This window comes from Mytilus galloprovincialis, chromosome 8 (genome assembly GCF_965363235.1).
Source record: "Mytilus galloprovincialis chromosome 8, xbMytGall1.hap1.1, whole genome shotgun sequence".
Classification (NCBI taxonomy): domain Eukaryota; kingdom Metazoa; phylum Mollusca; class Bivalvia; order Mytilida; family Mytilidae; genus Mytilus; species Mytilus galloprovincialis.
Genome location: NC_134845.1, coordinates 16,376,681 through 16,398,624, shown reverse-complemented (window position 1 = coordinate 16,398,624; position 21,944 = coordinate 16,376,681). Strand labels below are relative to the sequence as shown.

Below are 21,944 nucleotides of genomic sequence, written 5' to 3'. Positions count from 1 at the left end.
GAACTGAGATTTATTCATGCTTATACAACTGCAGGACAAACCAATTATCCTTGACCTACCACTAGTAGTTCACCATAAATAAGACATAATCACAAATTAAAACATTGTTGATGCCTCCACCTGGAACCGCATACCTATGTCTCTCTTTTTAACTCTGTCAAAAGAAGACAATAAATCAGATTAAACTCATTCCTGTAAAGACACATGTATTTTAAGTCATGGAAATATTCATTTATTTTATTTACAAACAAATATTTGTATAAAATGTATAAAACAATAAATCAGAATAAAATAAAGTCTATATATAGTACAAGGTGACTTCTGCTATGTCTATGACACTACAGATTGATTAATGAGTGGTTTAATTTGTCTGTGCCAAATGTTAAAAGCATCAAATGTAAATTTTTAAGTCATAATTTTACCTAGCAAAATGTTAAACTGTTAAACCAGCCTACTTTAGGGGAATATACCGTCACTACACAACAAAGGGCAATAACTTATTTGTCCTTTTGCACTGAAAAATTCAGGCAAGATTTCCTAAAAAAAAAATCTTTCTTGGTTTGTGATTTGCAGTCTTACCTCCCTATAAACCAAACTGTGTTTTCATAAATGATTACAAAAATTGAGGCTATATATAGCAGGAAATTAAGAAATCTGACTTATAAATCATACAATTATACATTTCAGCACTTCTAGCATATTTATTCTACAAAACAGGCACACAAATTTTATTTCCCTTAAAAGTACCATAAAAATAAAAATTTCTCCCAAATTGTATAATATTTATCAAAATGTAAAGTTTCTTCTATATAAAATAATGCTGCCCATCTCGAAAGACTTTCTTTTTATCCTGAGATCAAGTAAAATATAACAGACATAACATATTATGATAACTTCTGTTTTGCAAATTCTTTGCTCAGAACACTCATGACTTCACCATGCTTCATTGAATTGTCCCGTTTCTTGATCTCTTTGTAATTTTCTTTGACAAACAAAGCAAATTTATTAGGTGTCTTAGCTGTACCATCTTTATTTGTAGCTTGGTTGGCAGGTTTACCATATTTATCCAGTAATACAAAAGCTCCTTTACATTTTCCACAAATAAATCTCTTTGTATCTAGTGATTTGGAATGTCTACCAACTCTACAATATAAAAATATTTTTATGTCCAACATGAAGCATACACAATTATTTTAATTAAGAAATAATTCTTTCATCCCATGCTTTATACTCATTCTTACATGGGTAAGCATTATATTTGTCAACATCTTTATATTGAGCTTTAGCAAAGTGTTAAATGTTGACAAATATAATGCCTACCCATGTTAAAATGAGAATTGTTCAAAATAGACCTGATGTTGCAATATCAATTGTGATGTCAATCACATGCAGCCATTAATGCCAATGTTTTATTGTAATTAAAACGTGGCTTTGTTTCCGAAGTGCAAGAAGGACGTCATATTAGAGTTCCAGTCAACATTTAACCTTAAATGCTTATGTGATTCTTAGCTGTTATTTCCTTCTTATTGTTAACCCTCAAATAATAATTAGAAACAGTTCCATGTGTGACATCTATTGTAGTATTTGGTTCTGTTCGAATTTTTGATGTTCTTATCTTGTATTTGAAACCGACACCAAAGTCATATTGTGGATATTGAGCGACTTAAAAAAAAAATTCATGAGGGTTCTGTCGAAACCTATTGTCTTGCCTACTTTTGCTGTTAATCGCAGGCTCAACAAAAATGAAAGAAAAAAATCTATAATAATATTCCTCTCAATACTGTCTTTTGGGAGGATTTTATGCAAGATGTAAAGATAATTAAGGTTGAGGACTGAGGGAGGATACAATGTAAAACATGATCAAAATTAAATAACAAAAAAGGGGTTATTGGGGGGACTAAGGGTGTTTGATGTTTGTGAACAAAAAATGACAGCCATGGGTAAAGCTAAGGGCTTGCTATAATAAAACTAATTTAAAATGCATATTTTTTTTTCGACTTTTTAAACTCAATATACGGTCATAAATCTAACAAGTTTGTGCTTGTGTCAATTTCTTTATAAATCCAGTCATGTTTTTGTACCAAATTGTTCCACGATTCTCGTGCATAGTATATCATTCACAATCCAAATTTCCTAACATAAAGTCGTTCCATAAATAAAAAATCCATGGTTTTCCTATCACAGAAATTTGTGACATACCGTGAATTTGAAACAGGAAGTTTAGATGAAACGAAATTATCAACAGTTGTCGGTAACGGAAATGAACAAAATCTGGGAATCGTAATTTTTATTTAAAAAAAAAAATCGGGGCGGGACGATTTCAGAGGGGCGGGTGGGGATGAAAATCTATCAATTAATTTTAATTGGCCTTATAAGTAAAATACTGATAAACAGGTACAAAATATGAACAAGATTTCCTTCTCGATACTAGCTTTTGATTATAAACGAGCTTCAGTCCAAGTTTGGTACAAATCCAGAATATTTTAAGAAAGTTATTAAAATTTCAAAAACTTTAATCACAGACTAAATATTTGTAGACGCTGCGTACAACCCAATGTAGGACCACTGTCTCGCTTTTTCGACTAAAGTCAAAAGGCTCAACAAAAAAGTGTAATGATATGATCTGATTGTCAGCCATTTTGATGTTGACAACGTTAACTTTCGGCATCAGGCAAGCTGATTTTCTTATTCTTAGAACAAATTTTACATCTTTTCTGAAAAAGGATTAAAAACAAAATAGCAGTGTCTTTTGAATTGGAGAACATCTTTAAATATCCTTAAAGCATATGGGACCTTCTTGAACTGTGAATCAAACTATAAAAAAATAACTGTGAATTGGTGGGCTACAGTGAATTGCTACCCCTCTTTTCAACAGACCTCCTGGTATAACAGGCGGCTCTTACTCATGTTAACATACAAACTGGGATAGCTAAAGGAAAGCATTTACTTACTCATATTTACAATCTACACATTGGTATTTATATTTTGTTTGTATTTTATAACTATGACAACGTGTAACTACTGCAATCTCGGGATGAACCTTATTCGCTTTACTTGCCCTGTAAAAAAAAAGAAAAGTACCCATAAACTTATATATTTATATATGTATATAACAAACTACATTGTATAAAATTTGATGGTTGCTTTTTTTAACATAACACTCTGTAATGTAGATGATGATATAATGGATGGTTGTTTAACATCCAGCTGCAAAATTTAAATTCATATTCAGGAGGAGTTAACTCTTTGTACTTGACAGATATGCAGAGCTTGATTTTTAATATGCTGGTTCAAAAGATTTACATGTTACCCAGATACATAATTCTGACTCCAAGTCTACCATTTTTGTTCTTGTATCTAAACGCTGCAAATAACAATTTTAATGTAATTGGTTTGACTTGACAAGAAATTGAACCCATTATTTCCCACTCTCAAGGCAAGTACGCTACCATGAGACCACAAAAGCCATGCTGTCTGTAATATAGGCATTTTATGTGCCTGACATAGTATTTTATATCTTTTTCCAGGTTTTAATTATGGTCCAACAAGAAGACTAGATTTGAGAAATTTAACAAAAACATTCAAAACTGAAATACATATTTCCTGATTACTCAAGAAACACATACATGTATATAGTACCAAACCTCTTTTATAACAACTTTAAGTTTGACTGGGGTGTATAAATATGGTTATCCTTTCCTGTTTGTAGTAAAACCCTTGCAAAAGTGTGGTCATGTTTGATTGTGTTCAGTGAATTTCCTGCATGTTAACCTTCTTGCATAACTTACCTATTGTATTTATTCTCAATCTTTTTCTTTTTCACAAATACACATGAAATAATTGCCATTGGACATTTAACAAGTAATGTGTTCAATCAAGCAATCAATCTTCCGAACAGATTTTAACACTTAGATAGCTACAGTACACTCTCATTAAACAACTTGAACCTCTGAATCATCGATATTGTCTCTCTAATTACCATTACTGTAAATTCAGAAATTATTGCGTGCATTTATTATTGCGATTTTTGAGGAATGGATAAAAATGAGAGATTAATTATTGCGATGTCTGGGAAATCTACATACAGATATATGTATGAGATAACAGAATGCAAGTCCTTATTATAGCCATACTAACCTATTGGCTTTATTCACATTAATAAAAACATCCCAATAATTTCTGAATTTACAGATATATAAGTATCACAACCATATTTACTGATCTTCGTCATTTTAATTTTTTTTTTTTTTTTTTTAGATATTTGGATAAAATGCATGCATTCATTTATAAAATAAATAAAATGTTGACCACAATGTTATGAACTGTGCTGTACTATCTAAGAATTAGGCAGTGAATTTTTGTTTTATTTATCTAAAACAGAATATTATGATTGATTGATTGGTTTTTAACCCCACTATAAACACAGTCAGTTTTTTGATGGATGAAACCAGAGAACCACCTACCATTGTTAAGAAAACTGACAATCCAAGTCAATTAGAATTGGAGTCAAGAACACCTGCCATGTGCAGGATTGTAGTCAAGAGCACCTGCCATGTGCAGGATTGGAGTCATGAGCACCTGACATGTACAGGATTGTAGTCGAGCACCTGCCATGTGCAGGATTGGAGTCAAGAGCACCTGCCATGTACAGGATTGTAGTCAAGAGCACCTGCCATGTGCAGGATTGGAGTCATGAGCACCTGCCATGTGCAGGGAGTCAAGAGCACCTGACATGTACAGGATTGTAGTCGAGCACCTGCCATGTGCAGGATTGGAGTCAAGAGCACCTGCCATGTGCAGGGAGTCAAGAGCACCTGCTATGTGCAGGATTCAACCTCACAACCTTTATACTGTTAATCAATACCAGTCCACCTTACTTTCTACATTATTTTTATACTGACCAGTACTTCCAATAAGGACCATGTCCATCCTTTAAACCATTCAATAGCCATACTGCTGCATGGCACAGCTCATGTATCAATGTATCTCTGGTTCTCTCTGTAAAATTGGTACCATTGATGTTGTTATTAAAGAGTTTAGTGTTTGTTTTATTTATGGTAATTTGTTTACAGTACAGTTATCTTTTGTTGTTCTGCTTTAAGAAAGGAACCTTATTAGTGGTTGTCTGTTCATATCTGAGTGTTATTTTTTTCCATAAAAACATGTAGTGTTTATGGTAGATCTTTGAACAATGATTCATTTAAACTGAAAATGACAGAAATAAATATTCTAACTTTTCAACCAAAAACTATAAATCATAAATCAACAAATTTCAAAGAGGTAATACCTGCTGAATCACAAACTTTTATGGACAATTCAATCTGGCAAGTCTTTACTGCTTCTCTGGTTGTCTTATTTACTGCTTCTCTGATAGTCTTATTAACACAGTACCCTGCTGTCTTTAACAATCTCTTGTTCCATACTATAGAAAGGTTTGATGGAAGCTAAAAATTTAAGTTCTTATCAATAATTACCAATATAAATAAATAGATAAACAAGAATGTGTTCATAGTAAACAGAAGACTCACTCACACTATCATTTTCTATGTTCAGTGGACCATGAAATTGGCGTTGAAACTCTAATTTGGCATTAAAATTAAAAACAAATCTTTTAAAATTGCTGTTGTTGAACAATATACTTTGATTTAAAAGATCTGAAAATCTGATCTACACTCAAATATTAAACAATGAAAAGATTAATTGATTGTTGGTTTAAATGCTACTTTTTGGCTATTTCCTGGCAGCCAGTTTTTATTGGTGGAGTAAGCCTGAGTGATGGTGAAAACCATGACTTTCGAAAGGGAAACTTACAATCCTAGTCAATTAAGATTGGGGTCGAGTGCATCTGCACGAGCATGGTTCTACCTCACAACCTCAGTTTTTACTTGCCAGTGATTACAGTAGTATAACTACTTATACCACTTGGCCATTGAAGCTCCCAACAATGAAAAAGAGGTAAAAAAGTTGTTATGTTACCTACCTTACAATCAAAGATGGTCTCATTATAAAACTTAAACAGTTTAGCTGTTAACTCTTCCTTAGTCTTTGAAAAACTGTTGATATATCTGAAATTGTATAATCTAATGACTATGGCTTCATTATAAATAAATTTACAAAAACTAGGCTCATTTATCAGTTTTATTGCCTTTTAAAAAAAAATCCTTTCTCGGCACAGTAGAGTAATATGAACAAGAATGTGTCCCAAGTACACGGATGCCCCACTCGCACTATCATTTTCTATGTTCAGTGGACCGTGAAATTAGGGTCAAAACTTTAATTTGGAATTAAAATTAGAAAGATCATATCATAGGGAACATGTGTACTAAGTTTCAAGTTGATTAGACTTCAACTTCTTCAAAAACTACCTTGACCAAAAACTTTAACCTGAAGCGAACGGACGCACAGACGGACGAACGGACGCACAGACGAACGGAGGCACAGACCAGAAAACATAATGCCCCTCTACTATCGTAGGTGGGGCATAAAAATTATCTCTAGAAACTTAGGGCACACATGCCATTGTCAATGTAATTAACAATGTCATCATAGGTAAAATAGCAATAATTATCTATAAATATTCGGAAAATAAAGAATAACTACAAATTTTGCCTAGATACTGTTTTGATCATATAAAAGTTTTGTAAAATTTTATGAAAGTTAAATAAATTTCATTGACGTCTAAAAAAAACTTAAACCAGACAAGAAAATAATCACAGCATTCAAAATTGAAGAAGTAATCTACAATTATAATACCTGAGTGCATCTGGGTTACACAGTTCAAAGGGTATACTGTTACTCAGAGATTTAAGGAAAGAGAACTTCTTGACTGGTTTATCATTTGGATTGTTGCCTCTGTTTGTTTTACTAGCTACATCTGCTGTTTTAGGAGTTTTGAATAAAGTTTCTGTTTTAGGAGTTTTAAATACATCTTCTGTTTTAGGAGTTTTGCTTGGTTGCCTCTTTGGTTTAGGTTTCTCAATATCTGTAAGAAGAGAAATCACTTTTGAATTTACTTCTTCATGCATAAAGTTTTAATTGATTATACTCCAATAACTGTTAAGTCACATCTTTCCAAAAGAACTACCCTATAAATTTCAATAAAAGTGCTTTCCTATCCACTTTCTCATATCTCTTCTGAAACAACTCTCTCGTATGCAGTAAATTCAGAATTATTGCATTTATTATTGCGATTTAAATAAAAATTGACAAAAAAGGTGAGATTGACTATTTTGATATTCATATAATCTTAATACACATCTTTGTGTCAGATATAATGATGCCAATTTTAAATTTTGCAGTATCCGCCCAGTCACCTTATTTGCATTAATTAAAACCTAGAAATAATTTCTGAATTTACATAATATAGAAATTTAAAAGTCATGAACTCATCAGAAGAACTGTTATTTTTGGATTCCTGTGCACAAAAAATTCAATGAAAATGAATGATACTAATCTATCCTATATTAATTAAACAAATATTTCAACACAGCATCTGATTTCCCTAAATCCTTTATTAGGGTATGAACTAAAAATATCAATTTTGTGTTATTAAAAATTGTCAGTCAAAAGGTGTTCTACAAGGATCATTAGTTATTCACCTTTCACTGGATACATAAATTACCAAAATATGTTTTATTTAGTTTGATATTTACACACTTGTTCTCCTTTATATAGTTTGATATTTACACACTTGTTCTCCTTTATATAGTTTGATATTTACACACTTGTTCTCCTTTATATAGTTTGATATTTACACACTTGTTCTCCTTTATATAGTTTGATATTTACACACTTGTTCTCCTTTATATAGTTTGATATTTACACACTTGTTCTCCTTTATATAGTTTGATATTTACACACTTGTTCTCCTTTATATAGTTTGATATTCACACACTTGTTCTCCTTTATATAGTTTGATATTTACACTCGTTCTTCTTTATATAGTTTGATATTTACACACTTGTTCTCCTTTATATAGTTTGATATTTACACACTTGTTCTCCTTTATATAGTTTGATATTTACACACTTGTTCTCCTTTATATAGTTTGATATTTACACACTTGTTCTCCTTTATATAGTTTGATATTTACACACTTGTTCTCCTTTATATAGTTTGATATTCACACACTTGTTCTCCTTTATATAGTTTGATATTTACACACTTGTTCTCCTTTATATAGTTTGATATTTACACACTTGTTCTCCTTTATATAGTTTGATATTTACACACTTGTTCTCCTTTATATAGTTTGATATTTACACACTTGTTCTCCTTTATATAGTTTGATATTTACACACTTTTTTTTATTTTAAATATATTTTCCTTTACAGTTTGATTTTTTTACCAAGAGGATATAGTGGTGTTACATCATACAAAGTCTATCAAAATTATTTTGCAAACAATTCTGCTGAAAATTATGCTAGGAGCTGTCTTAAACTTGCAGTAAGGTGAGAGTTTTGTTTGTTCTATGTTGAAGTCCTTACTGTGACTTTCAGATGAAAAACAGCAATAAAGAGGGAAGGTGGGGTATTCTTTGTGCAATGAATGATAAGTGTCCTTTTCATATCAATATTGATGATTTGTACAAAGACTTCATGCAGAGTAAAATTTAACACATAACATGGCTGTAATATAAAGGGGAAATAACCCTACAAGTAACTTTCCACATTTGCAATAAATGTCATCACTGGTATTTATTTTAAAGAGTGATCTTACTTGGTAGCTCTTCATCTGTATCTGAACTTATAACTTCTACTGTAATCACTTTCTTTCTGCTTAAAAATAAAAATAAATAATCTTTGTCAAATACAAATGGCTTTACTAAGAAATAAACCACCTCTGTGTAAACATTTTCTTTAAATACATTTAGTTTAAAACCTAAATTTGTTTAAAAGTGAAAAAATAAGCAGTTATTGGACTTTACAAGGTTCAGATAGCAAGAACAGCTATAGCGTCACCTGATCAGCATTAGCTTATAATTAAGTCTTTAATTAATATAAACCATTAGTATATATATCAAGATAAAAACATAGCATCAATACATATAAATACCCTTTGAATCATGTGATTGTAATTACAAATGAAAAACTCAGAATGCTACACCATATGTAGTATCAAGCCACATTCAATTTTCACTCATTTTATTGTAGCATGCAAGCATAGGTATAATTTGAAAACATTTTGAATGAGGGGAGAATAGACATTGCCGCTAAATGATGATGAGGGAAAAATAAAGTAAAATAGCACTAACTGAACATCATGCATGTATTTGTCATCAAAGTTTTGCAGGAAGTTTAGTGTGTTATCAAAGTGAAAATATGCACAACAAAAATTATAAAATTATAAACTGTTACCACAGAGATATGTCTCGCCTTTTTGTAATTTTGATTATCCAAATGTTGAAATCAAAATAGCAATAATTCAATATCTTACACAAGTTATGCAAATATTCAAAGTCAATAAACCATGACTGAGTTACATGGCTAAACAATCTCCATGTAAATGAGATGTGCCAATGCTAATACAACTGCATACCAAATACCATTAACTTATTATAAGTCGTTCCCAAACCTAAATACAAAAATTAACTTGTAAACTATGTAAAAGTTTCAAAGTCAATGAAGCATGAAGAGGGGGTGGGACTATATAATCTCCATGGAAACAATACTTGCAAATTTATCATTGATTTAACATTAGCAGTTCATCTTAAACTGATCTAATAAAAAAAACTAATACATGTAAACTAAGATAAGTTTCAAAGTCATTAGACTGTGACTGAGGGGCGAGGCCAAATATTCTCCATGGAAATGAGATGTGCCAATGCTTATACAACTGAATACCAATTAACATTGGCCTACCACTAATGTTCCCCTTGAACTGACCTACCGGTAATCACAAACTAATACATGATAACTTACAAAAATTTTCAAAGTCAATAGACCATGACTAAGTGGTGGAGCCAAATTATCTCCATGGAAATGAGATATGCCAATGCTTATACAACTGCATACCAAATATCATTGACCTACCACTTGTGGTTCCCCATAATCTGACCTAATCACAAAGTAATACATGAAAAATAAGCAAAAGTTTCTAAGTCAATAGACCATGACTAAGAGGACAGCGCCAAATAATCTCCATGGAAATGAGATGTGCCAATGCTTACACAACTGCATATCAAATATGATTGACCTACCACTTGTGGTTCACCATAAACTAGACCTAATCACAAACTAATACATTGTTGACGCCATTGCCGGAAACAGCAGACCTATGTCTCGCTTTTTGACTCCGTCAAGGCAAGACAAAAACCATTTGGAAGTTCTCCATGACTTTCGAACACAAAGAAAGTCAGACAAAAATATGCCAAAAATTTTCTTAACTTTAAAGTTTACTAAATTAAAACCAAAGAATCATATGTTTCAGTCAACTATCATTTTAAAGAATTCTATAAATTCAATATCATACCTTCTCTTAGCAAGATCAGGGAGGGGTGTAGTATACAAATCATCGTCACTTTCATCACTGCTATCATTGAACACAACAGGCAGATAATCTTCCTCACTTTCATCTTCACTACTTGTTACATCACAATCATCTACTATAAAACTATCCAGGCTGAAATTTAGAACAGATCAACCATATGCAATTTATCAGATATAAAAAATAAATTTACATTGTAAAGAAAGTATACTGAAGATCCAAAAACATGTTTTAAGTATCGGTGTTTATCTCAAGTAATCACTATACTAGAAGTGTAAAACAATGGGAAATTATAATCTAGCTAGATATACATTTCTAAGGATTATTCTTTGATGACATATAAATAGGTGGTTTGCTATGACCCAAATCCAAATGAAAATTGGTATACCCCGAATAAAAATTAATCCACAATAATCAATGTAATAACCTATCTTAGAATCTTTATTAAAACATGTCAGTATTATAATTTGAGTTTGTCTCATACTTCAGGGCCTTTTTACAGTATAGGTTTGCTCATTGTCAACGTCTGTATGGTGATATATATTGGTCCCATTAACAATCAAATCAGTTAATTATATATGCATGTGCAATTTTATTGTAATTGGTGTTTGACTGACAAACTCTTGTGGGGATCTTCCATTTATTAATGTGATGTTTTTAAAGATTTAAAGATCAGCATTTCTACAAATATCTGACCCTGCTTAGCAAAGTTTTATTATAGTCACCGTCACGTAAAACTGGAAACATAAGGTAGGACAGGAGTCACAGGACCGGTTCTTTGGAAAGATTTTTGATTTTGCTAATTGAAAAACGTCATCTTGAATGAATGCGGTTTTAGTTTAAAATTTTTCAACCAAAAACATGGTGCCAATTTTACGTAACAGCGACTCTTGGTAGTTCAAACAGTGTATTTGTGGAGATTTCTTACCTGTCGTCAGATTCCTCTTCCTTTGTCACTGGTTCTGGCTTTTTACTTTTCATTTTCTTAAAAACTATCAAAATCACAAAATAATTAGTAATCATTTAAATAGTCAGTTTAATTAAAGAGCAGATTGCTCTGAGGGATATGATTGCTGTTGTTTCATTGACACATGTATACATGTAGCTGGATAATATTATTTTCAAAACTAATTCAACTGCACATTTAAAATAGTTACAAAATAGCCAATCACGGATAAAAGTGTATGAACAATGTAATCAGGTCTATGTTTTATTTTTGTACTATCAATTCCAAGTTTACTTTCCACAGCAGTCACTGAGACTCAGACTGAGAGAAGGTATTTCACTTTGTATCTTATCACCTATTTTCCTACGTTAATTCTAGGAGGAACCCCATTCCTAGCTCTTTAAATATTTAATTTCCTTTGGGTCAGTGATCATGACTCCTTTCCGTACACATTTATCGGTTTAAAATGCGATCGTTTTTAATATAATACGACGTTTATTGACAGAACGAGCTAATAATCGACGTGTTGTTTTGATTTTTTCAGAATTCATGGAAGTTAATTCCGGAAGGGAGACAACTCAAAACGATTATATGGAAGACTCCATTTCACCTGAAGGGGTGTTCTACGATGAGGACTACATTTATTTTAATTTAAATGATGCATATGATTTAAAATTTTGCAACAACAATAACCTTCAATAGCAGACATACATAGAAAAGATCCCATGAGTTATAAATTAATTAACTGAGTGGAGAATCCAGAGCAACCATTCAATCTAAAACCCCTTGAAGTCAAGAAAACTAAACGCATGCGCATAATTTCAAAAACAAACCCTGGAGCAAGAACATATATTAAATGTTTATTAAACGACATAGATGGTTCTCTATTTCTTTATGGAAGTACAATCTCAAATATCAGTTTCATAACGGTAACATATAAGAAAAACTCCATTTCAGTTCTTAAATGACAGAAATAGATTTATCGGAATTCAGAGAACTCTCGCATCTTATCAAAACTGGGAATTCCCTCTGACGTGTTTCTAAATTTATAAAAATACTAAATATAAATACTGCTTAATTCTGATTTTCCGTGTTGTTTAAAATACGCATATAAGTGAAGGGAATTATCAAACATGAAGATTATGAAAAGAACATTATAGGAAAGTTCAATCCCTTTGTTTGTTTTTACCTTTTAAAGCAAGACAATCATAAGAATCTGAGATGTTCCTTTATGTTTAGAATAAAATGATTGACGTGAGGGCAATGCTCTGAGCCACCGGTATAAGTCTACAGATTGCTTGAAAGCAATCGTATCCCAAAAACTAATAAACTAATTTATGTCACAAAATTAAAGCCTACATTTAACCACATATTGCCATTTCATTTGGGCAGGTGAGACATTATATTGTGTCGTCTTTTATCTAATTTTCTAATTATTGTCATTGATGTCTTCTTTTATATTTCATCCTGAATCCATTGGAATATATGCAACAGGATATTAAGAAAGCAACAACCAATCAATCATTCAACACTTGTATTAAGAAGAATATGTCTGACTGTTTTACTACAATAAACATGTGTTAAAGGCAAATAGTAGTTTTAAATATAATTCATGAAGATCTATGTTTTGTTTTCACTCTACTCATTTCGTTTGTTGCTATTAACTGCCTTCTAAAGTGTAGGTCTTGGTTTAAATGTGTAGACTTAAAAATTGGTATCTGCTTCTTCTCTGTTAAGAATGCAGCATCTAGGAGTAATTATAGAATAACTAATCGAAGAATTCAAATAGAGAAAAATATTCAACGAGTGACCGAACAACACATTAATTAACGAATGCACATAGCGCATGAGTTAATTATCAGTGTTGTTCGGTCACGATTGAATATTTTTCGATATTTGAATTCTTTAATTAGTTATTCTTTTTATTACATTGGAAAATGGCTTTTAAAAAAAAAAATTAATGTAAAACATATAAGGAACTATATCTTTTTTCTACGCATTCACAATTTGTTTTGATCCGCCTTTATCGACGTCTTGACAACGCCTATTGTTGTATGATGTCAGAGAGTGAAATAAGCACGTTTATTTCACATGTGAAATTATCGGTTTTTATTTAACTGGGAAATCAATGAAATTCATTGCAACCAATGTAATAAAACTGGTTATTTAATGCATCTATATTTAGTGAGTCTGCCTTCATACTGTAATCCTCTTAACTTGTATGTTTAAAATCTGACTCAAAATATCAGTCATGTACAAAGCAGGGTTCATATTTATATCACATTAACATGTTCTAGTTTAAAATATATATGCCACTTGACATATGATCATTATCTAGCATTTAATCAAGCCTGTTTTTTTTTACTTGTGAAAACAAAGAGTTGTTTCATAAAACTCACTACAACATGTAATAGCAGTGTTCTCCCCAGGCCGATATGACGCTGCGGTGCCGCAGCGCCATCATAATATTTTCGTAGATCCCGCAGCGTCTTAATTGGCCACTGTCCCTTAATACTTGATCCAGCAGCATGTTAATTTTCACATTTTAATTATAAATGTTGGTTAAAATTGTCAAGTTGCTGATCACCGCTGAGATGTCAGTCAGTTTTACGCAATAACTGATAATTAGTTTTACCTGAGCCACGCTTATCTCAGCCTTATCGGACTATGTTATCATGTAATAGCGTAAATGATCATCAAGAAAATCTGTATTTTCAGAAGAGAATTAAACAAATTAAAAACTTCAGTGCAGAAATTGAAGAAATAGATCGCAAATACATTGTATTTACACATCGTGTGTGTGATTACTTGACCATTTAATAACGAATTTTTTCATTGGTCGAGAAGAAGAATCTATTTATACATGACCAATGAACGTATTGAATACACGTGATAAATTTGAATACACATTGCTAAAGATATTTACGATGAAAATTATGAATGAGAGTATTTGTAGTTGAAAAAATTAAAATAAACTTTGAATAAAGATAACGAGGAGTGATTTAAATTAATAGAAAGTGAAAAATATGTTGATTGCAAGCTCAAATCGTCTCAAACTGTCATGTTTTTAGAAATAAAATGATCATTAAACATCGATCGCGAATCCGTCCGTCGGGAAATATGTGACAATCCAATCAACATGGGTAGAATCGCCGCAGCTTCTGTTTAATGTCATAAATAAATAATTTCAATGGTCTTAACTTTAACGAATTTGTAAAGTTTCGTTTATATCTACCTGTCAAAGATAGGTTTTAACAATAATACCGTGACAAGGAAGCGTAATGTCAAACTACGGAACTGTTCAGCTGTTCATTAAAATATTTTAATAAAGACTTTTTTATTTAAAAGTTGTATACCAAATATCTAAACCATATTCGATTTTAATAATTCTGAATAAACATGTTCTCTGCAAATAACAAAGGGTGACGTCTAAGCAAAAGGCAGATGATGGAAGTAAAAGTTTTGTTTTTCAGACCAATGACTTCTAATGAAAAGGGGAATACGTATACAGCACCGTCAGTATTATAAGCAGATGGCATTGCTTCTCCCAATCCCAACCGAGCTTAAGTTATGGCAAGTGTTAACAGCAAGCACCATGTTTCTGCTTTCAGTGACAAGTGGCTCACTGAGTTTTCATGGCTTAGAAATGTTAAAGGGGGTATAGCAAAAGTTATTATGAGAGGGGGTTTTCAACCCTAAAGAGGATAAAGACAATATTGAGGAACAGATTGTCCAACAAAATAACACTATCTTGAACCAATAACCCTAGAAGGAGCAGAGAGTACAGAGATGAATATTTATATTTTGACTTCTTTAATTGACTGAATATAAATAACTTTTATGTTTAAAATCAATTTATTTCATATATTCTTGTAATTCATTAGTACTCTGCATTATTAAACACATAACACAATGCATTAAAATTTATATTGCATGTCATGATTTATGACTAATTGCTTAAGATCACAAAAGTTCACTCTAAAAAAGAGTTATGTGCCCTTGAATTTTGCGCCTTAAAAAAATCCTGGGGAGAACACTGAATAGTTAAACTTTAACTTAAATAAATATTGAAAATATCACTTGATTTTTTGTGTGTTCCTTAAGTTAATATTTTGTAAAATTTGAGAATAAAATAAAGTTTCATAAAATATATATAACTAAAGCACTTACAATCCTCCAGTTGATCATCACTGCTAGAATCACTGTCAATCTTCTGACTCCTGTAAAAGAATAAACACCATAATTATCTTATAATTTTTATTTTTTGTATTTGTCTGGGTTTTTTGAATTTTTACATAACACTACGTTGTGATAACTCTGTAAAAATCAGCTGAACATTTTAATCTCGTTCTGTTGTTAAAGAAATATTAAGCATCTCAATGATCAAAATTAGTGTTTGTTAAACTGCTATATCCAATAACATTTTTCTGATAAAGTCTGTGGTTCCAGGTTTTTGAATATTATTTGTATTTTTGTCAAATGATCACATAAATATTTTGTCAAAATTTTATGAAAATTTAATAAGCCAATTAAATTTAGTCAAGGTGTTTTAAGAAAATCACAAAATTGCTAAAACAAATAACCCTCAAGTATTATCAAATAACAATTTAGTGAAGATTAAAGTAATACTTATCTGACCTAAACAAATTTAAACAACCTTTACTTGATATATATATATGTAAATGACATACCTCCAATTAGGTTTACTTTCATTTTCGACTGCATCCTTAAAACATTCATCCTCAGAATCAGTCAGAATAGTATCTATTCTACTTCTTTGTTTTTGTTCTTGGCTTTGATCACTTGGTTCATTGCTTAGTTCTGATTGGTTGCCTACATGACCTGAAACTAGATTTACAAAAGATATCTATATTACTCCAATAATCCAATTATCACAAATCAGAGGAAAAACTTCTTTCCTGAAGCAAATACAACGTCAAAACTAACAGAAGCAAGGCAAAATCTTTAAAAAAAAATCAAAAACCCAGATTCTAAAAATTGAATTATGTTAAAATAGAAATCTTACCAAACACAGACCTGTTGTAAAAAAATCAGTAACAATCAACAGTTCTTACGGTGTGCTGTTACACCACTGTCCCAGGTTAGGGGAGGGTTGAGTGCTTACAAACATGTTTAACCCCTGCAACATTCTTTATGTGCCTGTCCAAAGTCAGGAGTCTGTAGTTCAGTGGTTGTCAATGGTTCATGTCTGTCATATTTGTTTTTTGTAAACTGTTTTGTTATGAATTAGGCGGTTAGTTTTCTCAATTGTATTGTTTCAAGTCAGGCCCTTTTATAACAGACCACATGGTATTGTTTTCTTTCATAGTTAAAGGCTGTACCGTTGCCTATAATTTACATCTACTACATTTGAACTTTGGATATTGGTCTCATTGGCAATCATACCACATCTCCTTATTTTCAAATTCCCAATATTTTGATCATAACTATTTTGAATGACTAACCTTGTTCAGTGCAGTCTTTGCTTTTTCTCACTTTCTTGTTGTCTATGTATGTGTTTTCAACCAAGTCTTCCTCCTCATCATCTGAACTAAATATATTACCTACATTTCGCTGTTTCTTTAGTTTTACTTGACAATTATTTTCACTGTCATCGTCAGAACTAAAGTTATAGGAACCAGAAGAAATCAGGTTTCTACTCATTTCTTGTTGGTCTTTTAATACACCTTTTTCATTATTAATGCTGATTTCTTCAAAATCACTCTCTGCATCAAAGAATATTGTTTTATTTTTGGAATTTGTTCTGGGTGACAGACTGCCACTTCTATCCTGTGAAGGCAGACTTCTTTCTGGTATGTCATCAGAAGACTTAACATCGGCCTGGGATGAAATGTCTTGAACTTCAACAAATGAACAACTGGTATTACTATCCTGACCAGAACTATTTCTTTCCGAGGAATTCTCATCATATGTCTTAGAAGAACAATCATTATTAATGCTTGTTTGCAAGGATACATCATTTACCTCAACAAAATCAGAACTGTCACTTCCTGAACAACTACTTCTTTCATTTTTTTGTAACTTTTCAGATTTAGAGCGCGATATATTTCTACTAGTTTGAATTGATATGTCTGCAACTTCAAATGATGAATGTTCTTCACTATCTGATCTTTTGCTGTGATTTTTTGCAGATGAATTTGAGCTATTTAAACTTTTGTCTTGTTTATTATCAGGTGGAGACAACTCTGTAAAACTTGAACTAGAAGATGAACTGTCTCCAGTTCTAGCATCAAAATAAACTGATTTTCTTGATTTTTCTATTGAATTCAAACTATTTGTATTCTGCACATCATTTAATTTTTGACTCATAGCAGTTGTATATAAATCTGTCTGATTGGTAGAAGATACTTGTTCCCCATCAGAGTTATTTGTCAAGTCTAAGTTTTGTAATTTTGAACACAAATTTGTATTGTTTTCTGTCTGTTCTCTGTAAAGAATTTGCTGAAAATGCCCAATAGAAACTCTTTTCTTTCCAGATTTCATTATATTTAGATCTTTATAAGAATGATTTTTAGAAGAATAAATTTGATCTGATCCATTTTCCTGTTGAAACAATCCCAGTGAAATATCTGGAGAATCCAACATTGTGTCAATACTGGCCCTACTGTGGATTCGTGTGGATTCCTGGACTGGTACCCCTATATCTAAAAAGTCAGATTCAGGAGAACTGGTACAACTTTTATGATAAGAGTGAGCATTTGCACTGTTTTCCATACTATTTTGTAAAATTTTGGATTTATCAGAACATTTTTTTATTTTTTCTTCTTTTCCAAACACTGGATTCTGTTCTTCGTTTTCTTTATCTTTTTTGCTTTTCCTGCTTTTTCTTGTTAAATCAGTTGAGCCTGGTGTGCGACGTAGAGGAATTTTGAATTCATCTGAAGAGTGGGATAAGTGAACATTTTCTTCCATGGAATTGCCTTTTATATCTTTTAACGGTGATTCTGAGCTGAATGAAAGCTTAGTTTGACCAATTTCTGTTCTCTTTCTTATTTTTGTTTTTTTCTTTTCCTTCTGCACAGACTTTGATTGATCTGAAATGATATCAAATCATATATCTCAGTTTCTTATACAAATTTCTTTTGTAGAAAAATTTCATCCTTCTTTTCTCATGTTAACATGCAAAATAGTAACTGAATATAAAGAGATATTCAACAAGAATGTGTCCTAAGTACACAAATGCCCCATCCACACTATCATTTTCTATGTTCAGTGGACAGTAAAAAGGGGGTCAAATCTCTAATTTGGCATTAAAATTAGAAAGATCAAATCATAAGGAACATGTGTACTAAGTTTCAAGTTGATTGGACTTCAACTTCATCAAAAACTACCTCGACCAAAAACTTTAACCTGAAGTGGGACGAACAGACGGACGAAGTTGCACAGACCAGAAAACATAATACCCATAAATGGGACATAAAAAAATTTGAATAAACAATAGCCATTTACAAACTGAAACATTTGATTGATCTGTAACTGTTCTTTTGAGTATCATGTTCAAAATCAGTCTCAGCTAAGTGATTCTGACTGTGTCATAAGGTATAAGCGTTTATCAGTTTTTGGAAGTTCTGTATTCATTTGACAAAATTCTGTAGTATTGCTAAGTTGTTGTTTATATGTATATCCTTTATAAGCTTAATCAATTGTTTCAATATTTATACCTTCACCATCTTCTGAATATTCTTTTCTTCTTCTAGATTTACTTGACTTCTTTTTTGTACTGTTGGAGAGCTGAAAAATATCAGCAAAAAACTTGATTCTATATAAGTGTACTATATGATAGAAGTTTATCAACAACTAAATGTATATATGACCCTTAAATCAAATGACCATATCCCCCCCCCCCCCACACAAGATTTATGTCATTTTTCTAGAAGCTGGACTGTGTTTAAAGCCATGATACATGTTTAAAGCCAGGATATATCTAAATGCATGCAAGTTTATTCCATTCTATTTTTAAAATCAGACGACCACCAGTATCAAGCCAATATGTGCTTTTCACTTGGTACTTCTGTTTAAGAATGCTGTACTTTCTCTAGGTGCTCTTTATTTATGGAAATATTTATTCTTCTTCACAAAAAAGCCCATACTGCTTATATGCAGGTGCATTTTAAAGAAAATGCTGTAATTTGACAAAATTGTATTTGAACTGTTGAGTCAAATACTATATCAAGAATGTATAATTTTGTAGAAAAGTTAAAAAAAAAATCAAAATCTGAGGTATTTTTGTAGTCTTTTTAGTCATGGAGACTTACATTATATATTATATAGGAATGGCATTACTTTATTTTCGCTGTTGGACTAACCATGGCCATTAATGGCGAGTCCAGTTTCTCTAAGAGTAACCAAAAAAATTCTAAGTGAGGACCATGAGTATAGTACTTTATTTGGCGTTTTATGACTTCAGTGTCACTGATGAATCTTTTGTGGACGAAACTCGTGTTCAGTGAACAATTGTTTTATCCTGATATTGATGATCAACCAAAGTAATGAGTGGAAAAAAAACTGTCATATATACCTGACTTGATTGTATTTTTTCCCTTTAGTTCCTTACTTCTGAATTCTGTTTCTTGTAAGGTTCAGAGCTGTATCATTGACACTTTCTCCATAATATAATACTTAATATGTAAACTATGTTATATATGTTCCAGACCATACGAGTATTTGGACCGTACGCGTACGGTCCGGACCGTATACGTATACTCGTACGGTCCGACCATACGCGTACGGTCGGACCGTATGAGTATACTCGTACGGTCCAGCTGACCATACATGTTTTGGTATCATATGGGTTAAATTAAAAAAAAATAAACAATAACCAAAAATTTGTAGCTTTAGTTCTCCAAGATGCTATTTTTACATCAGATGGGTAAGTGAAAAAGCGTACAATTGAAATTAAATGTTTGTTTAATTCTATATCTGAATCCCATTTTTGTACTCCCGCTCCAGTTGACACTAACTATCACAAGGAATGTTATGTTTTTTATTAATTTACATTTACATGTTTGCGGTCCATTCATGTTCCTTTGCATATGCATTTTTTTTAAAGTTCACAAATATTATAAAACAATTGTCCTTGTACGTTTTGTTTACATCCGTTAACCTCAATTTCAATGAGCATACTGGCCTTTAATTAATTACTGACATGCTAATTACAGGAGATTAACAGATTAAGCTAGCGTGACCTTTTTAAAAAGTTAGAATATTAAGTTTTCATTTCAATATCAATTGAACTTTTTATATTAATTTGAGATATAAGATTTTTTTATCTGTTATTTACATTTGTATCTGATAAACTTAACCATCTTCTTATTATTAGTTGGACCGTACGCGTACGGTCCGACCGTATGCGTATTTTGAAAAAGTACGCATACGGTCCAGACCGTACGCGTACGGTCCAAATACTCATATGGTCTGGAACATATATATATAGTGTCACAACTAACACAATTTTTGTTGACATTGTGTTAACTGTAATTTTACCATATTCATAATAAAACATACTGTATCAAGTGCAGAATCCATGTCTTTATACTGAAACCATCCTAATTTGGATCCGATCTTTTGAAACATGGCAGAAACATCAAGTTCATCTTTTGGTTCCATTTAACTTGAAGGAGCTAAATCTTTAACTACTGTTCAGTGATTTTTGTGTTTTTTTTTGTTTTTTTAACTCATTTGGTTAAACCTAAAAATAGTTTAATTATACATTATATTATATTAAAATGCAAGTACTGTTTCAAGTCATAAATTATAAAAGTGATAGGATATAATTGTACAAGTCAATGAGACCAAAATGACAAAGAAAAATAACCACAACCAAAACATATTGAGCATGTCTAGATCACATGTACAGCAATTTAAAATTTTGTAAAACAATGTTTTGCTTATTTTTAATAATATTTCTCTTTGTATCACATTATTAACGATTTTGCACCTCCTTTCTTTGTATTCTAGCAATGTGCAGTTTACTCTCCATATCCGTACACTGAAAAATCATAAAGGAATCCAAAACACCATTTTGAATAGCCTTCCCTTCTTTAATAAAAAATAATATAAAAAAAATCTATGTGATTTTATTTCTTTCAAATACACTCATGTCCTTCCTAAATGATTTTCCTTAGACCTAAAACTTGTTATGTCGTTAAGGTTCATGTGGACCCTATGGCTAAAATGGCCGTATTTTCACCTCAAGATTTACTTTGAGTACAGACAAACCTGCGCATTTGTAAAAAAAATCAGGCATAGCATGCCCTAGATAAAATAATTTCAAATATGTTATGTTTTAGAAAAATAAAAACTTACAAGGATTTTGCCGTACACTTTTTTTCATTCCTCCAGAAGGTGCCAAAATAAACTAAGTTGGGAAAAAGTTTTGAGAACTTCCCCACAGGTAATAACTGAAGTGAGCAGTATTGATTGACATTGACATTAGATGGACAATAGATACATGACAATAATTGGTTATTTAAACTGTGTACCTGAGTGGACC

At 31.6% G+C, this 21,944-nt stretch overlaps 1 protein-coding gene across 2 annotated transcripts; it reads right to left on the bottom strand.

Annotated features, from left to right (window-relative positions):
• Positions 1–216: 216 nt before the first annotated feature.
• On the bottom strand, positions 217–21,140 carry LOC143085181 (uncharacterized). 2 transcript variants are annotated; one of them, XM_076261408.1, is made up of 14 exons: positions 20,957–21,140; positions 19,114–19,183; positions 16,897–18,486; positions 16,123–16,279; positions 15,602–15,651; positions 11,414–11,477; positions 10,471–10,620; positions 8,719–8,777; positions 6,754–6,982; positions 5,981–6,065; positions 5,288–5,444; positions 4,902–4,998; positions 2,952–3,059; positions 217–1,143 (listed from the first exon to the last, which is right to left on the bottom strand). In XM_076261408.1, the coding sequence occupies exons 1-14, from the start codon at positions 21,056–21,058 to the stop codon at positions 885–887; spliced, it is 3,177 nt and encodes a 1,058-aa protein (XP_076117523.1). In that variant the 5' UTR covers positions 21,059–21,140; the 3' UTR covers positions 217–884. The 2 variants fall into 2 exon arrangements, with proteins under 2 accessions (XP_076117523.1, XP_076117524.1); XM_076261409.1 differs by having other exon boundaries at positions 8,719–8,774.
• Between the last annotated feature and the right edge of the window lie 804 nt (positions 21,141–21,944).